General features: G+C 46.0%; 2 protein-coding genes across 6 annotated transcripts; one reads left to right on the top strand and one right to left on the bottom strand.

Annotated features, from left to right (window-relative positions):
• Positions 1 to 1662: 1662 nt before the first annotated feature.
• LOC108026181 (sodium-independent sulfate anion transporter) lies at positions 1663 to 8068 on the bottom strand. 2 transcript variants are annotated; one of them, XM_017096970.3, is made up of 6 exons: positions 7907 to 8068; positions 4007 to 4671; positions 3331 to 3667; positions 3005 to 3267; positions 2545 to 2730; positions 1663 to 2481 (listed from the first exon to the last, which is right to left on the bottom strand). In XM_017096970.3, exons 1-6 carry the CDS (start codon positions 7935 to 7937, stop codon positions 2128 to 2130), a joined length of 1836 nt encoding a protein of 611 aa, XP_016952459.1. In that variant the 5' UTR covers positions 7938 to 8068; the 3' UTR covers positions 1663 to 2127. The 2 variants fall into 2 exon arrangements, with proteins under 2 accessions (XP_016952459.1, XP_016952458.1); XM_017096969.3 differs by lacking the exon at positions 7907 to 8068 and adding an exon at positions 4741 to 4889.
• Positions 8069 to 9379: 1311 nt separating this feature from the next.
• LOC108026237 (ataxin-2 homolog) lies at positions 9380 to 18187 on the top strand. Of its 4 annotated transcripts, none has more exons than XM_017097072.3 (5): positions 9380 to 10195; positions 13477 to 13877; positions 13941 to 14886; positions 14946 to 16342; positions 16650 to 18187. In XM_017097072.3, exons 1-5 carry the CDS (start codon positions 10116 to 10118, stop codon positions 17090 to 17092), a joined length of 3267 nt encoding a protein of 1088 aa, XP_016952561.1. In that variant the 5' UTR covers positions 9380 to 10115; the 3' UTR covers positions 17093 to 18187. The 4 variants fall into 4 exon arrangements, with proteins under 4 accessions (XP_016952561.1, XP_050744447.1, XP_050744448.1 ...); XM_050888490.1 differs by lacking the exon at positions 9380 to 10195 and adding an exon at positions 10384 to 10508; XM_050888491.1 differs by lacking the exon at positions 9380 to 10195 and adding an exon at positions 11078 to 11132.
• The last annotated feature ends 1729 nt before the right edge of the window (positions 18188 to 19916 follow it).

Here is a 19916-nt window from a genome sequence, read left to right as displayed (position 1 = left end):
AATTACATTTATAAATCAAAACACGAGCGAATGTTAAGCAATGGCGCTGAACGAGGATACATACATTAAAGTAAATAAATAAATCGATATGGTACATATTTACATATATTCGCATATACTAAATACGATTTCGCATTCAAGCCAACCTCCAATCGGGCGCATTTCCAAGACAAGGCGACCTTGACTTCCAGTCCAGCACAAGAAGATGTAATTTTCCTTTCCCCTGTCCCATTTCCCAACCCAGTGATAATCGCAGCCAAATCCCGAGAAACCCCACTCCCAAATCCTTCGACTGCTCGACTCAAAACTTCTATTCTACGCCCCAGTTTTTCAGTGTTTGATGTCCATAGAAGCCATATGCGATAAATATCAGTGTAACTTAAAGCAAACCAAAGACCAAGAGAGATCTACTCCTACATACATATAAATGGGATACCCAAGATGGCAAATACAAAGAATATAATGTACTAAGCACAAGATAAAAGACCGTAGCATTAGACCCGGGAGACATGTTCACTAAATTCAGCAAGGAGCCTCCTTCACACCTTCTCTAGCAACTTAAGCCGCCCCTTGCTACCACTTCCTATCGCTAACCACCATCTACCATCCTAACTACCCATCTTTCGATCGTTATTTTATTACTATCAATTACCAAATACCAATTACCGATAGCTACGCCTACTACTTATTCTGTTTCTCTCTCTGCATCGGGAAACCTTGCTTTATCCATCCGGTTTGAGAGCAGCGCAGGACAGATCAGTGTTCTGTTTCCTAAAGTTTGAAAACTGCTTTCACTCAGCCCTCTCAAACACTCAGCATAATACACAAAAAACAAATACATCGCGTACCTCTTGCTTTACGAAAATACAAACATTTAAAGAAATGGAAAGTATAAAGATAACAAAAACAAAAGAAAAAAGAAAGAAGGAAAAAACAAAAAACAAAAAACAAATATATTAATGACAAAATTTACCAAACAAATATATTAAACAAGGCATATTTAAAGAGCGCATAGAGTTGCATATGTACATGTGCTTGGCCGGCAAAACAAATAATTGTGAGCAAACGATTACTTTAGACACACACTTACCACGAGAAACGACACATAGATACACTGCAATAAAACACTGTAAATTGTAAACTGGCAACAAGTAGACGGGGCAGATATAATAGAGATACCGGAAGTAGCCAGAAACGTTGGTGCGGTGAGGGCGGAGGAACTTACCCAGATCGAAGTCGAAACAAGTGTTAACTTTTCCCACGCAAAATGATTTAAATCTTACAATCAAGCCACTGTATTATTCAGCCGCATCGGATAGACAATTACAATCTACAAGCCTCACTTCGGCGTCCACCGAAGCCGCGAAGTTCCCCTGATTCCGGACTAGATATATCACTTCCGGTCGACGGGGACAGACCGGAAACACACACACACAGGCAGACAGAAAACACAGACACGAACACACTCTATAATCATTTACTAGACACACCTATACAAGTATACAACCACAAGCAGTTTATTTCCTCGGAAACAAAGCGAACAATATAGAATAATTGATACAAAATTCCCATAAAAAAGCAAAACCATACACTGGCAAAAATGATAATGGCAAAGAGTACTATGCAATATGAAATGGATAAACAAAACAAGTGAAAACCAACTAAATTGTTATACTGTATTATTATACTTTTTCTATAAATTATAATTTCCTTATTGAACGACAAAAAGCGAAAAAATAATAATTAAACAACAATTTCAAAGAAAAACCAACCACCTTCTCAATTGCCTTAATTAGTGGCATTACTCATACGACACGTATGCCACGGTATCTGTATCTGCAGCTCAGCGGCACGAGGCGTGCTTTATGGGTTCCTACGGCACCTGTTTATCACTTTCGCCGGGGCTATCTGGTTGAATATTCGGAGAAGAGTGCTGTGTTTTAATAATGCATACAGGTATTTACAAAGTCGCTAACCAAACAACTAAATCTAAGTAGTTAACTAACTGCGGCCGCCGCCTAATTACGCAATTTGCGTGCGAACGTCAAGCGGAAACAGGTGAGGAGATAAATCTTCTGACGTCCGTCGTTCATAACCGGATCAAACTGATATAATCACACATGGAGATTACAGCTTCGCCTCTAGCAGGGGGGCTTCCTTTTCGGTCTGCAAGTGACTCGCCAGCTGGCTGTCCTCCTGGCAGAAGCGCACGTTTGCCATCACGGGCAACATTTGCTGCACCTTCAGGCTCATGTTCTGCAGGATTAGCAGGACATCGTGGCTGGCCATCTCCCTGGCCACTGAGATAAGCATTTCACTGAAGGTGGCATCGAACTGCATGAAGCGGCTGCAATCGAGAACGACTGGGAAGTCATTCTGGTACAGCCTACAGGCTTCCCTCAACTCATTCCTCAGAGCATCCACTCCGGTGTAATAGACATCCGATTGGGGCACTACGTGCACATAGTAGGCGGTTTCATGCTGAAAGCGGGCGATTTTCATTTTAATTTATATAATTTTATTAGGTTTCAAAATCATAACTACCTGTCTGAGGTTGACTTCGAATTTGGGATTGCCCAGACGCAGTAGGATAAACACCATGCTGAGAACGATGCCAAAGAGCAGACCCAACTCCACGCCGGCCACCAAGCAGATGATGAAGCTGCCCACCCAGCTGAAGAAGTCCTTCTTGTTGGTCTGCCAAAGCTCCTTCACTGGAGCCAAATCAATCTGTAAACGAAAATTGTAATACATATAAAATTACAAATTATTATTAGGAATATTGGAGATCAAGATCAAATGGTATTGACTTGAGAAATTGTCTTCACACCTTTTCAAGAAGCAAAGTTTTTGATATTAATTTTCTCTCAAAATAAACTATTCTTAATTTTGTATTTCAAGAAGAAAGGCGCCTTGATTCAGAGAAATGAAAACTGAGTGTATCCTGGCTCACTTTTGGGATCAAAGAGCGGGCTCAAGAACTGTTTTTTCTAGGACTACATACCATAAAGATAACCGCTGCAATTAAAACAGCGGACAGCGAGGCCTTTGGGATGTACTGGAAGTAGGGCGTCAGAATGCTCAGGGCGGAGAGCACTATCAATCCCGTGTAGATGCCAGCCATGGGAGTCCTTACTCCGGAGGCCTGACTCACCGCCGATCGGGTGAAGGCTCCGCAGGTGGGCATGGCACTGAAGAAGGAACCGGCTATGTTGCACAGGCCCAGGGTGAGCATCTCCTGCGAGGCATCCAGATTGCCATCCTTAACTAAAGAGGAAGCGTTTTAAAATCAGCACGCCCAGAGGCCAACTTTACATCACTCATACGCACCGAAGGCCTTGGCAATGGCCACATTGGCCAGGACTGCCACAATGGGCACCACCACGATTCCGCTGCCCAGCTCATGCAGGATATCCGTGAACACATAGGTGCGGTTCTGGTACTCGAAGGCGAAAGGCGGCAACTTGATGGAGGGCATGGCCGAGGAGACCTTGGCGGAGAGGGCGAAGGGCACCGCCTCCATGGAGCTCTTCTTCACCCAGACAAACACTATGAGGCCGGTGAAGAAGACCACCAGAGCATTACGAGATATACTGATGTACCAAAGGATCTTCTTCAGGCGACGAGTGACCGCCGTGTCCTGCTTGAAATTCACCTGCGACAGGAGCTAAAAAAATATAAATTAATTATCAAATACTGTGTAATTAATTCTGAGGGAAACCAGTCTCTGGCTTGTTTTGTCATGAAATATTATTTATCAAAATTGTTATTATGGGCAGAGCTTTTTTTGCGGCACAAAGTCTATTTAGAAGCGTGACTACAAAAACATGCAAAAGATAATTAGAGTTAATGACAATTTTTGTTTTAGGCAAATGCAAAAAATATTTTAACATATACGTGGTATAACAAACAAATTCTATTTATAAGGCTTTCAAATATATCATACTAAATAATGGTTAAAAATCAGATATAACTTATTTATGAATGATGTTCTCCTCTAACTTACCCTCAACAAAAGCAGCACAACCATGCAGGAAACTCCCATGGCGGCATCCGTGGGACGAATGTTTTTGAAAAAGTCCAAGATAGAGGGGAATCCCTTCATGCGGACCCCCAGGAGATTCTTGATCTGGGCAAAGACCACAATCACCGCCGTGCCGGAAGTGAAGGCCTTCGTCACCGGAGCCGGAATGAAGCTCACGATGAATCCCAGCTGGAAGACTCCCATGGCCAGTTCCACCAGGCCGGCGAGGAATGCCAGAACGATGACCACCTGCACCGGCTTATCGGCGCAGAACTGGAGCGTGAGAATGGCCATCAGGCTGGTGGGTCCAATGGACACCTGGGGTATCGTCCCAAAGAACACATAGATGATGGACCCTATGAAGGCGGAGTACAGACCGTACTCCGAGGAGAGACCGGCCAGAGCGGCATAGGCGATGCTCTGGGGAATGATGGTGAGACCCAGAGTGATGCCGGCAATCAGATCCGCGAAGGCCTGCTCCCGATCGTAGCTGGTGATCCAGCTGAGGAAGAAGATGCGTCGCACCAGCCAGTGGGCCTGCTTGGGCTTGGAGTACTTGCTGGCCACATCCACGTCGACGGTGTGCACCTGTCCGTAGTACTCATCGCCATTCTGAGCCGTGTACTTCTCCTTCTCCTCGCAGCCAGCTGAAATCGAGGTGATAGAACCATCTTAGTTCGGCCTTGAAGAGGCAACAGTTTTATCCAAGTTCCTACGATCGTAGATGGTGGCCACTGTGGTCTGGCCCTGCCCAGAGGTGGCTTCTCCACTCGGACGACTAGTGTTTTTGGGCCACAGGCCGAACGTGTGCTTTCGCGGCCAACGCATTGTGTACTGATTTCTGACTTCAGTCTCTGTTTCAGTTTCGCCAATGGCCAGGTACAATCGCTCGGCCAGCCGAAATTGTTTGATTTTGTCAGGGGGATTTTTAGCATTTTAATAATATGAAAACCGAACAGTCCGGCTTGTCCGATTCCCGAGCCGAGCGAACAGCGAAAAAAGCGCAAAACTTTAATTGTGTGAATTCGTAATTAAGCACATATGTTTGCTTGCTCTCGCTCGGTAATTTGTATAAATAACTGAGATTCTTGGCCGATATTGAAGGCCCCCCTCTATGGGAGAGCCAGTACTTCCCTATATACCATTTAATTGACAAGCTCGATATGTGTGAGACGGAATTGAAAACCTGTTATATCTTCCTCAATCGCTCTTTATGTAAATCGCATTAAAAATCAATTTTTTACCCAGTTTTTTTTTTTACTTTAAGCAGGTAAACAAAGCGAAAACCGTGTGGAGCCGTAATAAAATAGGTGATTAAGGGTTTTTATAAAAATTCACGGGAAGTAAAATTAGCACATTGAGTGCTACTCGTACAGAAAGCAAATACGGGTGGCAGCAAGTGCGTACTGTCTCCAAGCGTGGAAAATTAGTCATCTCTCTGTCTACAAATCTAAAGATCTATAATTAATAGTACAAGCTGATCAGAGGTGATACCTTTCACATGAACTGGTTAGAAATAAAATCTGTGAAAATCTGTTACGTGTGAAAGTTAAAAATAGATTTGCTTCAACAAACATGTAATAAATATGTTTCAAACGATATAATAGGATAATTAATTAGTTAGAGAATGTAAAAAGTTTTCCAATATCTTTAGAATTTTTTTAATTTTCTTTTGTGTTTATTAAATATATATATAAAATCTTTCATAGTTAAACCCCAGTCTAGTCAAATAATTACTGCACATTGTTTTTTCAGCGAATTTTAATATTTGTGGTCGACGGCTTGGCAAGTTAAATATTTTTTATACACGGGCGTTATCGGTCATGATGGGCGAAAACAGAGACCCCAAATGAATGCTAATTCGTAACATCAGGCCAACATTTTTAACAACTGGCATCGACAATATATCTCCAGCTGTTGCTTGCTGCTAATTAAAGCGGGAGATCGGCGGGTGGCATTTATGGCGGTTGTAAAATTGGCCATGTAGTGTAAATGGAACGGTTATAAGACGATCTCGAGGTCATGGAAGTAATGAATCACAGAAGTTTCAAAGAATTCCATCTTATTAGGGCTGATATCCTTTAAATCGTTTATATCCATTGCCTTTCATATTCTATTGTTTCATGATTCGAATATCTTAAAACTGCACTTACAGATTCCATAACTTAAGTTCTAATAGGCCGTTTTAGACGAGGGATACCTCTATAAAGTTGTTATTTATTTCCCTAATAAATTTGTATAACTCGAGTAATTTCAACCCCATTAAGACGTGGGATACCTTTTTAAATTTGAGATCAAATTTTCTAATAATCTACATTCAAATATTTATCTTTAGGGATGGTCGAAATTTTAGCCTATTTTCATGTACGATTTTTTGATATTTCCAGGTGTTTCAGTAATGGAACCCAAAACTGCACTTCAAATTTTTATAACTTCTGTAATTTCATCCCGATTTACACGAGGGATACCTTTATGAATTTGTGGTTGAATTTTCTAATAATCTACATTCAAATATTTCCCTTTTGCGATGGTCGAAATTTTAGCCCATTTTCATGTTCGATTTATTGGTATTTCCAGGAGTTTCGGTATTGGAATCCAAAACTGCACTTCAAATTTGTATAACTTCTGTAATTTTATTCCTATTTACACGAGGGATACCTTTATGAATTTGTGGTCGAATTTTCTAATAATCTACAATAAAACATTTCTCTTTAGCGATGGTCGAAATTTTAGCCCATTTTCATGTTCGATATTTTGATGTTTCCAGTGGGATTCAGTACTGGAACCCAAAACTGCACTTCAAATTCTCATAACTCGAGTAATTTTATCGCGATTAAGACGTGGGATACCTTTATGAATTTATTGTTGAATTTTCTAATAATCTACATTCAAATATATTTCTTTAGCGATGGTCGAAATTTTAGCCCCCTTTCATGTTCGATTTTTGTATGTTTCCAGTGGGATTCAGTATCAGAACCCAAAACTGCACTTCAAATTTTTATAACTTCTGTAATTTCATCCCGATTTACACGAGGGATACCTTTATGAATTTGTGGTTGAATTTTCTAATAATCTACATTCAAATATTTCCCTTTAGCGATGGTCGAAATTTTAGCCCCATTTCATGTTAGATTTTTTAGTATTTCCAGGGGTTTCAGTACTGGAACCCAAAACTGCACTTAAAATTTTCATAACTCGAGTAATTTTATCCCGATTAAGACGTGGGATACCTTAATGAATTTGTGGTCGAATTTTCAAGTTATCTAAGTTCAAATATTCCTCTTTAGCGATAGTCGAAATTTTAGCCCATTTTCATGTCTGATTTTTTGCTATTTCCAGGGGTTTCAGTACTGGAACCCAAAACTGCACTTCAAATTTTCATAACTTCAGTAATTTTATTCATATTCACACATGTGATACCTCTATGAATTTGTGAAAGAATTTTCTAGTAATCTACATTCAAATATTTATCCTTAGTGATGGTCGAAATTTTAGCCCATTTTTATGTCCGTTTCTTTCTATTTTTTCTATATTCAGTTGGTTTCAGTATCACAACCTTCTGCACTTCTTATTTCCATAACTTCTATAAATTTATCCCGATTTACACGTGGGACACCTCTATGAATTTGTGGAAGAATTTTCAAATATATTCCTTTAGCGGTGGTCAAAATTTTGGTCCTTTTCAATGGTAATTGCAATGGCGTTTAGAATGGAAACCCAAAACTGCACTTAAGGATGATTCGGATAAGGGACACCTCCACAGATTTATGGAGATTTTCCACAGTAAAATGTACATATATATTAAACTGGAGTTAAACATTTAACGCCTTTTAATGTTCGAGTTTTCCGGTTTATATCCATAAACTGAAGTTTTATCCTTACCATCGAAGGATAACTTCTTGACTATCGACATTATTCCCGTATCCGCATATGACTTAAAGATATTTACTGAAGGAGACTCGGGAAAATAACTTTGCACTGATTATCCTTTCCGCTGGAGTGAACCAAGTGCACCGCTTCGCAATCTAATGAAAACTGCCGAATAAGCGAATTTTTGAATGATAAATAAGTGGGCGCGGGCAGATTTTTCTGATAAACACGAAAAATGAAAAGAGTCAAGAAAACGGCGACAAACAGTCCGCTTTTATTTTCAGCCCGAGATCAGCACAACAATGACATACTTAACGCGCATTCGGCAGGCGGATGGGAATGGGCGAGCAAACACTGCGGAGGGTTGAGATGGGTGGATGGCTGGATTTGGATCCGTCGGCCGGAGCACAAACGAATATATAACTGGAAATGTCAACGGCACCGGTGGCAGAAACTACCGCGATATCGCTGTCGTGTCCCCAAGCGAAGCAAGTGCGCAGTGGGGGCGGCGATCTGATTCGGAATCTGGCATCCATCCATCCCAATGGGTTATCGTGTGGACTCCAAGTAATTTTCCACCTGCCGGCTGCCGGTCAAGTGGCATTCCACGCACCTCGCTCGATAAGCGATGGACCAATATTTGGTTTGGGACTTAGTAAGATCAAACCATCCCTAATAAATCAATCAAATATGTATCTTATCACCTGTGACACCTTGTGACAGTCGTGGTTAAGGGTTCTTATTATTAGTACCCAAAATGTATAAATTAAAGTTGAATTTTGTATGATAAATGTGTGATATAACAATATTGTGTTGTATAATGTACATATTATCCAAGAATTTTTACTACCTCTACTTCTATAATATCAGATTAATAATATAGTATAATTCTTTTCCAAGTAGCTGGAATACATCTCCATCTTGGAGTTCCGGTAGGTGTTAACTACTCCATCAGGCGTTGCAAAGACCGGGCGTGTGGGCCTGACAGATTAACAGCCTCTTTATAAGGCCAACCCTGCTGTGGGGCTGTAAACGAGATAGCGTTTAGTATGTCTGATACGGTAGCAGGGAGCAATTACCTTATACAGAGTGGATTTACGGCTGACTTTGAAATGATTAAGGTGGCAGCCGTTCAGCTTTCTCGGAAAAAGGAGTTTCTCGGTCACCAAGGTCATTTGGTGTCTGTCTGGTGGCGCTTATCTGGACGCCCGGTAAATATGCGGATGTTTTCCACCCATCGAGACGCCCAAGATAGCGCGGGTTATAAATAGGTTCGCCCATATTTGTGAACTAGATTTGGAGCAAATATTTGGCCAATCGCAGGCCGTTTAACAACAAACCAAAATGCGTCATCTAATGGGTCATTTAAATTGCGCGCCCTTTTTGGGGAAATGAACAACACTACTGTGCAGTGTGCAATAGCGAGCGAACTATCGATACACCCCGCCTGGCGATGGGCGGTGTGCAATCGAGTGCGCCGCTCGATAACTATTCGATACCGAACTCTGTGGCTGCACACACGCACCCCTGTTCTAATTGAAGTTAAATAAATTAACTAAACTGTTTTTGACCGCAACAAAATTCGCCGTTTACCACGCCCCCCCGCCGCGCACTTCGTCGGCCGTCTCGCAGCACCGCCGCCCGCACCCTAGTTACGCCGCCCCAAAAGTTATTTGCCAAATCAAATACGCCGTCGAGCGCTAGGGATGTGCAAAAAAATATCGACTGCGGCCAGCAACTCGTCAAGCAACCTTGCTCGTTATCGCTACAGTACGCAGGGAAAAAATAAAATTAGCAACAAAAGCATATTATTTGGCAGCCAAGTTCGAGTGCTAAACGCTGCTGGAGAAGCATACTTTGGCTAGACCACGCCTCGCCTCGCCTCGCCCGCCCATCTCGCGATCGTTCGATCGGGCACGCTCTTCGGTGGCAAATCGTTGGAATTGGGGTAAAAAAAAAATACACAGAGGCAACTATACAAACGCCACAAATATAACCCAGGCAGCAGCGCGGGGAAAGGAAGAGGAAAAGGGAGCGAACAGAGGAGAAAACGCCAACTGCAAGTGGAGTGTCCAACTACTGCTGCTGCTGCTCCTGGCCTCCTGGCACATCGGACATCGCCCAGTCGGCACATCCATCCGCACACATCCCGACTCCCGACTCCGACTCCGACTCGGATCCCGATCCCGGTCCCAATCCCGATTGCGATCCAATCGACGTTATGAACAACAATAGCAAGCGGAAAACCCGACCCACTGGCGGTGGTGGTGGCGGCGGAGGAGCTGGCGGCGGCATCGCAAGGTAAGAAGAAGCACCAGCTGCTGCTGCTGCGCTGCTGCACTGGCGAAAAAGAGACGGCAGAGGGGAGGGCAGGGGAGGGGCAGGCGGCGGGTGGCACGAACGCACACCACTGCACTTGGGGCTGGTTTGCTTATGCTTTTGCTTGGCATTTGCTTTTGCTTTCTGCCTTTGCCGTCGCAGTTTGCAGTTCGCCGTTCGCCGTTCGCCGTTGCCGTTGCCCTGACAAATTGAAAACCCGCGACAACCAAAAGCGCCACAAAGAGCTCTTTTCTCTCCCGGTCCGGTTGTCGAAAAAAAAAAATAAGAAAAAAAGGTGAAAGCGCGTCTCGTGTCGCTTACTTTTCTCTGCTTTCCTCCTGCTCGGCTACTTTGACGGCTGCAGCATCTCCGGGAAAAGCCAAACCATTCTTAAATCTTTTTTGGAATGCAAATGGCGCTTATATAATGGGCCATCGCGTGTGTGTGCGTTCCTGCCTCCCCGCGCCCCCGTGTGTGTGTGTGTGTGTGTGTGTGTGCGCTTTGAGCATCGAACTTTTTATGCTTTGTTTACATTTCCCTTTCACAACGGCCAACCGTGTGTAGAGAACATAATTTGCTTAAAGGTTTCCGTTTTGTCGCACCAACGGGCCGCCTGCCACCCCCGTTTTGGGGGCTGCCCAACCCCCTTCGGACCCCCAGCGGCCCCCTCCCCTGCTCTCTCGCTGCTGCGCCCTTAAAATTTTCAATTGAAATATGACTGCAGCGCACACATGCACACGCACACACCAACATCCACATCCGCATTTGGCTACAATGCGGGCCATAAGTATGAGCACGTTCGCCAGTTTTATCTATTATCTTTGCAAAACTATATCTAGTTAAGATCTGATATGTAAAGGTTGATGGAAGAACTCATCAAAAGAGTGTTTACTAACGAATCCATTTAAGTATCATTCAGGTAACGAACTTTTTTGGGTTCTTGGCTTACTTTGGAGGAGTTGAGATAAGAAATACAGGTTTAATCTATTCTTTAACTAAAAGTTATCTGTAAAATGTAAATTATAAGCAATCATGTCTTGATAAAGACTACGGCTTATCACACCCATGACCAGTTCTTTGTTTAATGTTTTGCACTAAAGTCAAATTTAATTTATAAAAAATACTTTGGATTCTTCTAAATTTCTCCCTGAGTCAGAATTCATCATAATTCAATCAGTAAAGTTGCTGGGTTAAAAGGTCAAAACTATGAGTCGTATCAAAACATATGTTCTTATGTGTTTAAAGAGGGTACAGTGATTAACAAAAAAAATTGAAAAAATTTTCATTTAAAAAATGTCGAATAAAAGTACCTAAAAACTAGTATTTTTAATATAACTAATATTTGGTAACTTAAATAATAATGCATAAATTATTATGATAGATAGTCATAGAAAATATCTCGAATGATTTTACAAAATATCTCATATCTCATATAGGATAGCTTTGAAGTGGTGTCATTAGGAGGGAGCACTGGGGAGCCATTTATTTGTGCCTTATCAGACGCGTCTTCCTCGCCGACTCATACTTATGCCCCAAACTGTTTGCAATGCGCGTTCGTTGTTCATTGTGCAGCAACACCAAGGCAACAACCTCAAGCCTGTGGGCACAGTGGGCCTGGCTGCGAATGGGGCCCACTGTGCGGCCCACGGGCCCACGGGCCCATGGTGGGGCACGCACACTCGCTCACGTACAAAGCACGTAGTGCACTACATTTTTTACTCTCACAGCCGCTCGCCTTTTTTCGAATGCATTTTCTTGCATTGTCAGCATTTTGCAGCTCTGCGTTTGCCGCTCGCCGTTTTCAGTTTTCTGTTTTCTGTTTTCAGTTTTTAGCTGTTAGCTTGCAGTTGCTGTGACGTGCGGCGGCTGCGCTGAGTTTCGTATCGTATCGTATCGTTCTTTGGCACACTTCGAACCCCTCCAACGGCCCGTCGGAACCCCCGAGAGCCGCCCCTCCCCACCTTTGGGGGTCTGAAATTTGGGTCACTTTACAATTTGCTGACCGAACGATATAGCACCTCGCTCTTGTTTTCCGCCCGACGTCTATGCATATTTATTCGCCACTCGGCCATGCACACTTGCATTTTAAGTTTGCCTCCGTCGCAGCCTATTTCCCGGATCCGCTCGCTCGCCAATCCGCAGCACCTCGGCTCAACTCACGCATGATTCACTCTTGAGCGCAATCAATTAATTGTTCTCATTCACCAAAATGTGCACAGTGCACGCTCCGTGAATCAGCCACAGCCAGAGCCGCAGCAACTGCTACTGCTACAGATACCCCCTCTCCAGTCGGTTCCGCAACGCCCCTGCCCCGCCCCCGAACCCACACCCACGGCGGGTTCATTGTGCGTTGCGTCGCGCATTTCACGGTCGTCGATCCTGCCCGCACGCAACCAATGCCAAAAAACACCCCGAAAGCGGCGAGGAAAGCGTCCGGGGAGTGAGTCGGATTCGAGTTGCGACCGGGACAAAGCTGGCCAAAGGGGCTTCATTCGGCTGATTACTTTCGCGGAATGCATACCGCAGGCCTGGCTAATCACTGAAATATTTCCGAACACAGTTTTCTCCTTTGCAAACACATACTAAACTACTACTCTGGGAGATCTCAAGTGCTGGTAAATATCTAAAATCATGTAAATGTCAGATGTCCACCTTGCAAAAGTGTTAAATCAGCTTCATTTGATAACAACATTTTATAATATATTGATTTCTGATACAAGAACATCAACATTAAAATATTAACTCAACCTCTGTTCTGTAAAGCTTTGTTTATTTTGTAATTTGGCACCATACATTATTCAAAAACGATTTCAGTAATTGACCATTAATAAAGGTTCTTTAGTGGCACGCAACCCAAATCATAGCTTAATTACTTGATTCCCAATATTGTGCTTCCCCTTGAGCCTTTGTTTTAAAGCTCAAGCTGCTACCGAACACACGACTTCGTCTTCAGAAAGGTGATTCCCCGAATAGTCTTTGTTTGCCCACTTTCAAATAGTGTATCTTGCTGGTACTAAAAAAAGATGAGCTAAAATGCACAAACACAAGGCAAACCGACACCACTGCGCTCGCAGGGGTGGCGGGATGCGGGGTCAGGTCAAAGTTTGCGAGCGAATCGATATCGGCTCGCCAGCGTGCCTGAATGCCATCGAATTTGCAATTTCAGTCGGTCTTCGACCGCCGTCAAACCGCAACGCTAACGAATAGTTTAACCCGTGCGCTGAACTGAACGCTTCTCCTTGCTTCTCCCCGCCTTTTCGCAGATACAACTCCAACGACAACAGCCTGAGGCCCGCCAACAACAAGGCAGGTGCAGGAGGCGGGAACGGAGGCGGTGCATTGCGTCCGCTGGCGCAGGGCGTCTACAACAACACGTATTTCATGCACTCGGCCACGGCGCTGGTGGGCAGCGTGGTGGAGGTGCGCCTGCGGTCGGGCAACATCTACGAGGGCGTATTCCGCACATTCTCGGGCAACTTTGACATCGCACTGGAGCTACCGGCGTGCATAAAGTCCAAGAATCTGCCGGATGAGGGCAAGGTGCCAAAACACATTATATTCCCACTCGACACCGTGGTGACCATCGTGGCCAAGGACTTTGACTCGCAGTACGCCACCGCTGGAGCTTTTCAGACGGATGGCGCCATCTCTGACAAATGCAACGGTGAGTTCCGGCTTAAATTAATATATTCGAAAGCTTAACACTTAATAATATCTATTTTTATAGGTGCGCGCCTTGACGAGAAGGAACTGGAACCGTGGGACTCCGGCGCCAATGGCGACATTGACATAGAACTGGATAGCGCCGCCAACGGCTGGGACCCCAATGAGATGTTCCGCAAGAACGAGAACACGTTTGGCGTGACCTCCACATTCGATGACTCTCTGGCCTCGTACACGGTACCGCTGGACAAGGGCGACTCGCAGGAGTTTAAGGAGGCCGAGGCCAAGGCCGAAAAGCTGGCCGCCGAGATCGAAAATAATCCGACGTGCCGCGACCGTCTGGACCTGGAGAACGGTGACGAGGAGGCGGCTTTCGCGGCCGTAGAGCGTCCGTCGGCCGAGCAGGAGCAACAACGCGGAGATCGGGGCGACCGCGAACGCAACGATCGGGAAAGGGAGCGCGAGGAGCGAGACAGGGACCGTGACCGTGATCGCGGCAACAAGCCCCGTGGCGCCGCAGACTTCCAGCTGCGGGAGACCATGAGCAGCGACCGGTACATCACCAAGCAGACGCGCAGCATCACCGGACCGCAGCTATCACATGTTGGCATGTCCTCGCAGAGCAGCAACCGCGATCGCGACACACGCGGCGATGGCAGCCTGATGATGCAGGGTGGCGGCATGGGCGGCGGGGCGGGTCAAGGCGTCTCCACGCAGTCCACGGCAGCTCTGATGCTGGCCGGTGGCCTGAAGGGCGCGGGTCCGGCCCCATCGGCCAATGCGGCCACGGACACGTCCAGCAAGTATGGCGGCGGTTCGATGGTGAAGCGCAAGACTGTGCCCCAGGGCGGCAAGGTGATGCGCAACAATGTGCCTACAGGCGGCAGTAATGTCCCCGTGTCGCAGGGCGGCAACGGAAACTCAGTGGGTCAGAGCAAAGGCGGCTACCAGCCGTCGATGGGCATGCCGAGTCAGTACTCCTACCAGGGTAACGCGCAGATCATGCATGGGTAAGTTGGAATCACCTTTTTGGTCTAGCCAACAAATACTTACTTTCGTGTGCCAACAGGTCTTCTCAGTACCGCAACCAATCTCACATGGGCGGCGCAAACAAGCTGAATGGCGATTCGAACGCCAATGCCAATAAGCCGCTGCCCCAGCGCCAGATGCGCCAGTACCAGGGTACTCAGAGCAATTCGTCGCTTAATTACGGCGGAGAGCCGCAGTCGCTGGGCAAGCCCATGCACGGCTCCCATGGTGGCCATCCGGGGCAGAACAGTAACTCGCCTCCGCTGCAAACTGGAGTGCCGCAGCAACAGCAGCAGCAACAACAGCCGCCGCAGCAACAGCAGCATCAGAACATACAGACACAAGGGCAGAACACACAACCGGCGCGTCAGGTGCGGACGCGCGATAACCAGGTGCAGGAGCTGCGACAATTTGGCCAGGACTTCCAGCTGGCCCCCAGCAACACTTCACCGCCCCAGCAGCAGCAACCACAGCAGCAGCAGCAGCAGCAAGTACAGCAGCAACAGCAACAAGTACAGCAGCAGCAACAGCGAGCATTGCAGCAGTCTGCTTCGCCCCCGCAGCAGCAGCAGCAGCCGCAACAGCAACACGTGGTCATGCACCAAGTGCCGCCGACGCACTTGCACCAGGCGCCTCTCTCACAGCCACACTATGTGCCTCAGCAGCAGCCCCAACAGGCGCCGCCTCCCCAGCAGCAACATGTGCCGCTCCACTTGCAACAGAAGGCCCAACAGCAGCAGTTGGTGGATGCCCAGCATCAGCATGTGTCCAAGCAGCACCAGCAGCAGGCCCAAGTGCAGCAGCCGCCGCCGCAGCTGGTACAGGATCCATCGCAACAGCCGCTGCCCATTTACCATACAATGCCACCGCCGCAGACTTCGCCGGTGGTGATTACCTCGCCCGTTCTGTTGGAGCAGCCGCCGCCACAGCCCATGCCAGTGGTCCAGCAGCAGCAGCAGCAACAGCCTCAGCAGCTGGCCACACCCAAGCCGGAAGTATCACCGGCACCGAGCAGCAGCACCACCACGCCCACTGGCATAGCCAGTACGCCCACAACGGGGGTGATTGCCGGCGCTGGATCCGACAAGTCCACCCCGGCTGCCTCCAGTGCGACGAGCAGCTCCACGACGGTGGCCACTGGCACGGTCACTGTTACTGGTGGTGCCAGCGGAACCACGCCGGTGGTGAAGAAGCCACATGTGCTCAACCCGTCTGCCAAGCCGTTCACACCCCGCGGACCCAGCACTCCGAATCCATCACGCCCCCACACCCCACAGACGCCTGTACCCATGACCAACATTTACACAACCACGGGAGGTCATGTGCCGGCGCCGCCGGCCAACCAGCAGATCTACGTGGTGCAGCCACAGCACCCCTTCCAGCCTCCGACACACCCGCAGGCCGGACAGCCACCGCGACTACGCCGTGGTAACTACCGTGAGTGCATAACATGTTTCCAACTTATCTTTATGATTTAAACAAATGTCTAGTCGTTCTTCAGAGAAAAGAGAGACTTCTTGACAAATATATTTTATTTGAAAATTGCCAGGAGTAGATAGAAGTATAACAAATATTTGTAACAGTGTAACTCTTAATATCAACTGATTATAACGAATAATTGGTTTTGTCAAGATAGACAAGTTTTGATTGATAAGCATTGATTATATTAATAATAACCAATAGTTTTAGTTGTATTTGTAATATGTTTTCATACGTGCTAACAATGTGATCCGATTTTCTGCAGCTCCAATGGCCGCATCACAGATGCATGTGTCGGCCTCCGCGGCCACGGGCCAGCCGCTGATAACCACCGGCCCCATACAGCAGTTCATCCAGTACGGCCATGCACCGCACCAGCAACAATACCAATCGCATACGTACGCGCCAATGCAGATGCGCGTGTACCAGGACCAGCCGCAGCAGCTGCAGTTCATGACGCAGACGCCGCAGTCGACCACACCGTCGCCGGGCCAGCCGCACCAGCAGTTCCATCCGCCGCCACAGCCCTCCCCCGCCGGCGGGGGACCACAGCAGGCGTACACGCCGCCAACGCAGGCTTACCAGTTTATGTGCTTGCACCCCCAGTCGCTCATAGCCAATCACTATTTCCCGCCGCCGACGCCGCAACATCCGCAGCAGAATCAACAACAGTATCAGATCGTGATGCAGCAGCATCAGCCGCAGTGAGAAAACGCCAGCTGGGCAATGGCGCACGGGAAGGTGGCGAGCTGGAAGGCGGGGGGAGACGGAGATGGAAACGGAGATGGAGACGGAGGCTCCTCCTTGTTAATGTCGCCGTAGCGAGTGGGAGCTGTACGGGCAGCCGACATCAAGCAACAGTTACACACACATACAGACACTATACACAACATGAAGCACTCACGACACCCGCATCCGCATCAGCATCCGCACCTGCATCAGCATCTGAATCCGCATCCGCATCAACCTTGAGTAAACGCGCGGCTTTCGTTGTCGCTCCAAGCGATTTACGCCCCACAATTCACATACATGCCACACATTATCAACCCACATCCTTATGCCATGTGCACGAGCGGCTCATCCTGTAGCACATCTCTCACAGACCGAAAAACAACACCAACAACAACCACAACTAGGAAATTATAAAATACAATTAAAACAAAAGGAAACTAGTAAATTTTTTGAAATTGCAAGACTTCTACAGCGCACGGAAGCCAAAACACAACAACAGCAAAAAAACAAAAAAACAAACAATCACTGAAAAACACCAAACGTATGAGAAAGCAAATGCAAAAAACAAAAAAACCAAGTTAAGAGAAACAAAACATAAAAATTAGAAAGCTAAAAGCAACTGTCGAATCAATTATAATACAATGAATTATACATCAATGAGCGTTTGTAAGGAGCGTTTCCTGCCCCGCACAAGTCCTGTTAACTGAGGCGAAAATTCCAAAACTGATTGGCTACCAAATTGATACAATCACATTGTAAACCGAAAAGCAAATGAAGTAGAATCAAAAACTTATGAAGAAGAAAGGCAAAAAGTCGAGTTAAGATAAGAGCGAAATTTTGTAAAATTGTTTTAAACATAATTCTTTGATGCACATTTGCGCTCCTCTCCGCTATCTATAGTTTTATCCGCTTTCGGCAATCGACCGGCACACCCCGACACACACGCTCCCATCCCCGAAAATGCAGAAATCCAGGAAGACCCAGCCTCGCACATCCAATGCACACACACGCCCACCCAGCAACACAAAACCCCAGAAGCAAAAGCGACAGCGACAGACACCAAAAACCCAAGTCATCATTCCAAGTTAGTTTTTCCACCGGTGCAAGGAGAGGGCCAAGCTCCGTCCAGCGCATTCCGATTGTTGACTTACTTTAGCATATAATGTGAGATCGGTTCGGGCAGAGTTGTCCGAAGCCAAGAGCTGGATGGAAAGCTCATGGCCCTTGCTTGCCCTGCGGGAAATGAAAAACGTATTTGAGTTCTTATCTTAGAGCGCTTCAAATTTATTCTTTTCGAAATTCGGTAAAACTAATTGATTTTTGTTTAAATTGAATTTTGTTTTCACTTCTCTCCGCCTTCGATGCACTTCTTTCGCTAGCATTTACAGAGATGTTGTGACATCGCTTTCAACTATTGTTTTGATGTTTCTCGAACCGAATTCCTTGCTAACCTGTTATAGCAAGAGCTTGAGTCAGGCTTCCTTTGGGTTTTAGTGCCTCCGTTGTCCCAAAATTAACGAAAAGAAAATTAACGAAAAGCAATCCGTATTACTTCTTTGCCCGTCATAGAATCAGTTTGATTATATTTCGTATGATCTAGAAGCATCTGTTGTGGTCTGTTTTGTTTTGTAAACTTTCAAGTTTCCTTAAATGAAAAAAGAATATAAAAATAACAATTATTATAAATTTAAATAAAAACAAAAACTACAAAAAAAGCAAAAAAAAAAAAACAAAAAACATCTAAAACTTTTGTGTATCCTTATTATTTCTGGGCGTTGACTTCTGGTGGAGCTGAAAGTAACTCATAATTGGCGCCCAATGTTGAGATTTCTTTACCCAAACTCGTCAAAATGGCTGTGATATGATTGCGAACACATAAGGTCACAAGCATTTTAACGACATGGTATAAGAAAGATGCGAGTCGAACGGTTGCGAAATGCGATTTTTGACCGGCTGCCGAAATTCGCACGAAACTCATCAAAATGGCTGTGATATGAGTAGACAGTGGGCAACATTTCACAACCCTTTGAGGAGTTACGTAAGAATTATATGTTGGATCACGAACACTTGTTGGTTTAGCTCGCCCCCGTTAAGCCGCTCAATGGGCGGGCTATGTAGGTACATAGATGCGCCCTGCGAGGTCACAGGTCGCAAGTGCTATCGATGCTCATTGCAATGCCCATCAAAGCTGGCTGTGATACGATTCAAATGCAGAAATATCTTTCTTCAGCCCTTTTTGATGACATTGAAAGTAAGATACGAGGTGGGAGGATACACACACGCACAGTATTACGCACACACAGATACACGAGGGTATTACTTCCGTTGTAATTCACGTAACCGGCGACTACGTAAGGCGTTTAGGGCGTAATAACGCCATTTACATGCCGCTTAACGCACAACGTAAAGTAACTAACGTAAGCATAGGCGGCTTTCGGGTGTGTGTGTGTGTGTATCTGTGTGTGTGCTGTGCTAGTGTGGGTAGGTTGTATCCTGTAGTTTTTCCATTTCCGGCCTCTCGTGTAATTCGTCTGAGTGGGGCTGTTGCCGAGGGAACTGGAACTGAATTCAACTGAGCTAGGGGATTAAATTAGTCTCGAAGTGTACGCTGGAGTTTGGGTGTGTGTACATAAGCGCGGCTGTGTGTGCGCGCGTGTCCTTTTGCGCGCCTTGCGCAGGCTTATCCTTCCTTACGTTTCTGCATTTTTTTCTGTATCCTCCTTTGTTCTGTAGGTTAAGTAGCCGAAATTCGTTGCATGTTGCATACATCTATGCGTCACGGGAACAGGATGTGCCCGCA

This window comes from Drosophila biarmipes, chromosome 3R, assembly GCF_025231255.1.
Source record: "Drosophila biarmipes strain raj3 chromosome 3R, RU_DBia_V1.1, whole genome shotgun sequence".
NCBI lineage: Eukaryota > Metazoa > Arthropoda > Insecta > Diptera > Drosophilidae > Drosophila > Drosophila biarmipes.
Note: the sequence above shows the minus strand (reverse complement) of the source record. Positions and strands in the feature narration are given on the sequence as shown.

What these genes read in the sequence shown, in the direction of transcription:
- LOC108026237 (XM_017097072.3), top strand. Translation starts at nt 10,116, where the DNA reads ATGAACAACAATAGCAAGCGGAAAACCCGACCCACTGGCGGTGGTGGT. An exon ending in CATCTCTGACAAATGCAACG is followed by an intron (nt 13,878 to 13,940) that starts GTGAGTTCCGGC and finishes CTATTTTTATAG; the next exon opens with GTGCGCGCCTTGACGAGAAG. An exon ending in ACTACGCCGTGGTAACTACC is followed by an intron (nt 16,343 to 16,649) that starts GTGAGTGCATAA and finishes GATTTTCTGCAG; the next exon opens with CTCCAATGGCCGCATCACAG.
- LOC108026181 (XM_017096969.3), bottom strand. Translation starts at nt 4,852, where the DNA reads ATGCGTTGGCCGCGAAAGCACACGTTCGGCCTGTGGCCCAAAAACACT. An exon ending in TTGTGCTGCTTTTGTTGAGG is followed by an intron (nt 3,668 to 4,006) that starts GTAAGTTAGAGG and finishes ATATTTTTTTAG; the next exon opens with CTCCTGTCGCAGGTGAATTT. An exon ending in TTGCAGCGGTTATCTTTATG is followed by an intron (nt 2,731 to 3,004) that starts GTATGTAGTCCT and finishes TTTCGTTTACAG; the next exon opens with ATTGATTTGGCTCCAGTGAA.